Source organism: Melanotaenia boesemani, chromosome 3 (assembly GCF_017639745.1).
Source record: "Melanotaenia boesemani isolate fMelBoe1 chromosome 3, fMelBoe1.pri, whole genome shotgun sequence".
NCBI classification, from domain to species: domain Eukaryota; kingdom Metazoa; phylum Chordata; class Actinopteri; order Atheriniformes; family Melanotaeniidae; genus Melanotaenia; species Melanotaenia boesemani.
In genome coordinates this window covers 1096239-1102892 of record NC_055684.1, presented here as the reverse complement: position 1 = coordinate 1102892, position 6654 = coordinate 1096239, and the positions used below count along the sequence as shown (strand labels likewise).

General features: G+C 30.4%; 1 protein-coding gene across 1 annotated transcript in view; it reads left to right on the top strand.

Moving 5' to 3' along the window:
• Positions 1–6066: 6066 nt before the first annotated feature.
• Positions 6067–6654, top strand: part of LOC121636358 (keratin-associated protein 4-3) — an 18943-nt gene continuing 18355 nt past the window's right edge. Inside the window, exons 1-2 of the mRNA XM_041979814.1 lie at positions 6067–6144; positions 6332–6468. Coding sequence (XP_041835748.1) covers positions 6067–6144; positions 6332–6468 — 215 coding nt within the window. The remainder of the gene's footprint in view (positions 6145–6331; positions 6469–6654) is intronic.

Sequence of the window (6654 nt, the reverse complement as noted above, 5' to 3'; positions counted from 1 at the left end):
CAGCAGGAGGGGATGTTGATCCGTGGCAAGAATCCCTTGAGTTGTAACTTTGTGACCGTACATAGAAGAGAATCCATTCAAAGTTACCATTTGTACTTTCCTAGGATGTGGGATCAATTTAAACATTCATTATTACAAAAATTCAACCATTAAAGGCAGTTTTGAAGACTATAGGTTAAACAGTCCTGTAAGAAAAGGGTTGTTATTTCTGACACTTCTTGACAAAGTCCATCTGTGGAAAGAATGTGGTCTAGCGTCTTAAGGTCCATTTCAGGTTGATTTACATGTGCGAATGTCTGGGGAAGAGGGCCTTAAATGTTGTTAATCACCAAAAGGTTTGAGATGTTCCCTGGTACGGTTGACACTCGGCCCTGAATTAACTCAGCTTAAGGGTGTTTCTTCTTTTTGAAGTTAATGAGTTAGAGTTTTCAGGTCGGATGGCCAATCAAGTCTCCTCTGAATGCAAAGTTCCTGTAGACTGGGGAACTCAGTGTTAGGTCAACAATTGTCCATCTGGTGGTGGACAGGAATTTCCTCTGGGTCGTAAAACATGTAGATAGGAAGAGCAGACTCTGGGTGATACCAAAGTCTTGGGGCCTAATGCTACAAAGGAAACCCCAAACATGAGCTAGTGTATGTAAACATTGAGCATATCCATGTGTAGTTGTGTGTTTGGGCTGATGTGGTTTAATAATAAAACAACAAACCAGTGCAACATTTCCAGTAAATGGAGTTTAGGAGAGGTCCGTCTCCCAGCTCAATATGACAGCTACATAATAACAGTGATCATCATGTTATCTTCAGATAAAAGTTTGCCACCAAACAACATGCTGTTCCCCCGAAATTACATTGTATTGTGTTGTATTGTGTTGTGTTGTGTTGTGTTGTGTTGTGTTGTGTTGTGTTGTGTTGTATTGTATTGTATTGTGTTGTATTGTATTGCATTGTATTATGTTGTGTTATGTCATATTGTATTGTATTGTATTGTATTGTGTCGTATTGTATTGTATTGTACGGTATTGTATTGTATTGTATTGTGTCGTATTGTATTGTGTTGTATTGTATTGTATTGTATTGTATCGTGTCATGTTGTGTAGTGTTGTATTGTGTAGTGTAGTGTCGTGTTGTATTGTGTTGTATTGTGTTGTGTTGTGTTGTGTTGTGTGTTGTTTTGTATTGTATTGTGTTGTGTTGTGTTGTGTTGTATTGTATTGTATTGTATTGTATTGTATTGTATTGTATTGTATTGTATTGTATTATGTTGTGTTGTGTTGTGTTGTGTTGTGTTGTGTTGTATTGTATTGTATTATATTGTATTGTGTTGTATTGTATTGTATTATATTGCATTGTATTATGTTGTGTTGTGTTGTGTTGTGTCGTATTGTGTTGTATTGTTTTGTATTGTATTGTATTATGTTGTGTTGTGTCGTATTGTATTGTATTGTATTGTATTGTATTGTATTGCATTGTATTATGTTGTGTTGTGTTCTGTCGTATTGTATTGTATTGTATTGTATTGTATTGTATTGTATTGTATTATGTTGTGTTGTGTCGTATTGTATTGTATTGTGTCTTATTGTATTGTATTGTATTGTACTATGTTGTGTTGTGTCGTATTGCATTGTATTGTATTGCATTGTATTATGTTGTGTTGTGTTCTGTCGTACTGTATTGTATTGTATTGTATTGTATTGTATTGTATTGTATTGTATAGTATTATATTGTGTCGTATTGTATTGTATTGTATTGCATTGTATTATGTTGTGTTGTGTTCTGTCGTATTGTATTGTATTGTATTGTATTGTATGGTATTATGTTGTGTTGTGTCGTATTGTATTGTATTGTATTGTACTATGTTGTGTTGTGTCGTATTGTATTGTATTGTATTGTACTGTATTGTGTTGTATTGTATTATGATGTGTCGTGTCGTGTCGTATTGTGTTGTATTGTATTATGTTGTGTTGTGTCGTATTGTATTGTATTATACGGTATTGTAGTGTGTTGTATTGTATTGTATTGTGTTGTGTTGTGTTGTGTTGTGTCGTATTGTGTTGTATTGTAATGTATTGTATTGTGTTGCATTGTCTTGTGTCGTGTCGTGTCGTGTTGTATCATATTGTATTGTATTGTATTATGTTGTGTTGTGTCGTATTGTATTGTGTTGTATTATGTTGTGTTGTATTGTATTGTATTATGTTGTGTTGTGTCGTATTGTATTGTATTGTATTGTATTGTGTTGTATTGTATTGTATTGTATTATGTTGTGTTGTGTCGTATTGTATTGTATTGTGTCGTATTGTATTGTATTGCATTGTGTTGTATTATGTTGTGTTGTATTGTATTGTATTGTATTGTATTGTATTGTGTTGTGTTGTATTATATTGTGTCACATTGTATTGTATCGTATTGTATTTTATTGTATTGTATTGTATTGTATTGTATTGTATTATGTTGTGTTGTGTCGTATTGTGTTGTATTGTATTATGTTGTGTTGTGTCGTATTGTATTGTATTGTACTGTATTGTATTGTGTTGTATTGTATTGTATTGTGTTGTGTTGTGTTGTGTTTTGTTGTATTGTGTTGTATAGTATTATGCTGTGTTGTGTCGTATTGTGTTGTATTGTAATGTATTGTATTGTGTTGCATTGTCTTGTGTCTTGTCGTTTCGTGTTGTATTGTATTGTATTGTATTGTATTATGTTGTGTTGTGTCGTATTGTATTGTGTTGTATTATGTTGTGTTGTATTGTATTGTATTATGTTGTGTTGTGTCGTATTGTATTGTATTGTATTGCGTTGTATTATGTTGTGTTGTACTGTATTGTATTGTATTATGTTGTGTTGTGTCGTATTGTATTGTATTGTGTCATTTTGTATTGTATTGCATTGTGTTGTATTATGTTGTGTTGTATTGTATTGTATTGTATTATGTTGTGTTGTGTCGTATTGTATTGTATTGTGTCGTATTGTATTGTATTGTATTGTACTATGTTGTGTTGTGTCGTATTGCATTGTATTGTATTGCATTGTATTATGTTGTGTTGTGTTCTGTCGTATTGTATTGTATTGTATTGTATTATGTTGTGTTGTGTCGTATTGTATTGTGTTGTATTATGCTGTGTTGTACTGTATTGTATTATGTTGTGTTGTGTCGTATTGTATTGTATTGTATTGTGTTGTATTATGTTGTGTTGTATTGTATTGTATTGTATTATGTTGTGTTGTGTCGTATTGTATTGTATTGTGTCGTATTGTATTGTATTGCATTGTGTTGTATTATGTTGTGTTGTATTGTATTGTATTGTATTGTGTTGTGTTGTATTATATTGTGTCACATTGTATTGTATCGTATTGTATTTTATTGTATTGTATTGTATTGTATTGTATTGTATTATGTTGTGTTGTGTCGTATTGTCTTGTGTTGTATTATGTTGTGTTGTATTGTATTGTATTATGTTGTGTTGTGTCGTATTGTATTGTATTGTATTGTGTTGTATTGTATTGTATTGTATTATGTTGTGTTGTGTCGTATTGTATTGTATTGTATTGTGTTGTATTATGTTGTGTTGTATTGTATTGCATTGTATTATGTTGTGTTGTGTCGTATTGTATTGTATTGTATTGTATTGTATTGTATTGTACTATGTTGTGTTGTGTCGTATTGTATTGTATTGTATTGTACTGTATTGTGTTGCATTGTATTATGTTGTGTTGTTTCATGTCGTATTGTGTTGTATTGTATTATGTTGTGTTGTGTCGTATTGTATTGTATTGTACTGTATTGTATTGTGTTGTATTGTATTGTATTGTGTTGTGTTGTGTTGTGTTTTGATGTGTTGTGTCGTGTTGTGTTGTGTTGTGTTTTGATGTGTTGTGTCGTGTTGTGTTGTGTTGTGTTGTATAGTATTATGTTGTGTTGTGTCGTATTGTGTTGTATTGTAATGTATTGTATTGTGTTGCATTGTCTTGTGTCGTGTCGTTTTGTGTTGTATTGTATTGTATTGTATTGTATTGTATTATGTTGTGTTGTGTCGTATTGTATTGTGTTGTATTATGTTGTGTTGTATTGTATTGTATTATGTTGTGTTGTGTCGTATTGTATTGTATTGTGTTGTATTATGTTGTGTTGTATTGTATTGCATTGTATTATGTTGTGTTGTGTCGTATTGTATTGTATTGTATTGTGTTGTATTATGTTGTGTTGTATTGTATTGTATTGTACTATGTTGTGTTGTGTCGTATTGCATTGTATTGTATTGCATTGTATTATGTTGTGTTGTGTTCTGTCGTATTGTATTGTATTGTATTGTATTATGTTGTGATGTGTCGTATTGTATTGTGTTGTATTATGCTGTGTTGTACTGTATTGTATTATGTTGTGTTGTGTCGTATTGTATTGTATTGTATTGTGTTGTATTATGTTGTGTTGTATTGTATTGTGTTGTATTATGTTGTGTTGTATTGTATTGTATTGTATTGTATTGTATTGTGTTGTGTTGTATTATATTGTGTCACATTGTATTGTATTGTATTGTATTTTATTGTATTGTATTGTATTGTATTATGTTGTGTTGTGTCGTATTGTATTGTGTCGTATTATGTTGTGTTGTATTGTATTGTATTATGTTGTGTTGTGTCATGTCGTATTGTGTTGTATTGTATTATGTTGTGTTGTGTCGTATTGTATTGTATTGTACTGTATTGTATTGCGTTGTATTGTATTGTATTGTGTTGTGTTGTGTTGTGTTTTGATGTGTTGTGTCGTGTTGTATTGTGTTGTATAGTATTATGTTGTGTTGTGTCGTATTGTGTTGTATTGTAATGTATTGTATTGTGTTGCATTGTCTTGTGTCGTGTCGTTTCGTGTTGTATTGTATTGTATTGTATTGTATTATGTTGTGTTGTGTCGTATTGTATTGTGTTGTATTATGTTGTGTTGTATTGTATTGTATTATGTTGTGTTGTGTCGTATTGTACTGTATTGTGTTGTATTATGTTGTGTTGTATTGTTTTGTATTGTATTATGTTGTGTTGTGTCGTATTGTATTGTATTTTGTCATATTGTATTGTATTGCATTGTGTTGTATTGTATTGTATTGTATTATGTTGTGTTGTGTCGTATTGCATTGTATTGTGTCGTATTGTATTGTATTGTATTGTACTATGTTGTGTTGTGTCGTATTGCATTATATTGTATTGCATTGTATTATGTTGTGTTGTGTTCTGTCGTATTGTATTGTATTGTATTGTATTATGTTGTGTTGTGTCGTATTGTATTGTGTTGTATTATGCTGTGTTGTATTGTATTGTATTATGTTGTGTTGTGTCGTATTGTATGGTATTATATTGTGTTGTATTATGTTGTGTTGTATTGTATTGTATTGTATTATGTTGTGTTGTGTCGTATTGCATTGTATTGTGTCGTATTGTATTGTATTGCATTGTGTTGTATTATGTTGTGTTGTATTGTATTGTATTGTATTATGTTGTGTTGTGTCGTATTGTATTGTATTGTATTGTATTGTATTGTATTGTATTGTATTGTGTCGTATTGTATTGTATTGTATTGTATTGTATTGTATTGTATTGTGTTGTGTTGTATTATATTGTGTCACATTGTATTGTATCGTATTGTATTTTATTGTATTGTATTGTATTTCATTGTATTGTATTGTGTTGTGTTGTGTTGTGTTGTGTTGTGTTGTGATGTGTTGTGTTGAATTGTATTGTATTGTGTCGTATTGTATTGTATTATACGGTATTGTATTGAATTGTATTGTGTCGTATTGTATTGTGTTGTATTGCATTGTACTGTACGGTATTGTGTTGTATTGTATTATGTTGTGTCGTGTCGTGTCGTTTTGTGTTGTATTGTATTATGTTGTGTTGTGTCGTATTGTATTGTCTTGTATTGTATTGTATTGTATTGTATTGTTTTGTATTGTATTGTATTGTATTGTATTGTATTGTGTTGTGTTGTGTTGTGTTGTATTGTGTTGTATAGTATTATGTTGTGTTGTGTCGTATGGTGTTGTATTGTAATGTATTGTATTGTGTTGCATTGTGATGTGTCTTGTCGTTTCGTGTTGTATTGTATTGTATTGTATTGTATTATGTTGTGTTGTGTCGTATTGTATTGTGTTGTATTGTATTGTATTGTGTTGTATTATGTTGTGTTGTATTGTATTGTATTGTATTATGTTGTGTTGTGTCGTATTGTATTGTGTTTTATTATGTTGTGTTGTATTGTATTGTATTATGTTGTGTTGTGTCGTATTGTATTGTATTGTGTCGTATTGTATTGTGTTGTATTATGTTGTGTTGTATTGTATTGTATTGTATTATGTTGTGTTGTGTCGTATTGTATTGTATTGTATTGTATTGTATTGTATTGTGTTGTGTTGTATTGTATTGTGTCTTATTGTATTGTATTGTGTTGTGTTGTATTATATTGTGTCATATTGTATTGTATCGTATTGTATTTTATTGCATTGTATTTTATTGTATTGTATTGTATTGTGTTGTGTTGTGTTGTGTTGTGTCATATTGTATTGCATCGTATTGTATTGTATTGTATTGTATTGTATTGTATTGTGTCATATTGTATTGTATTGTATTGTATTGTATTGTATTGTATTGTATTGAATTGTATTT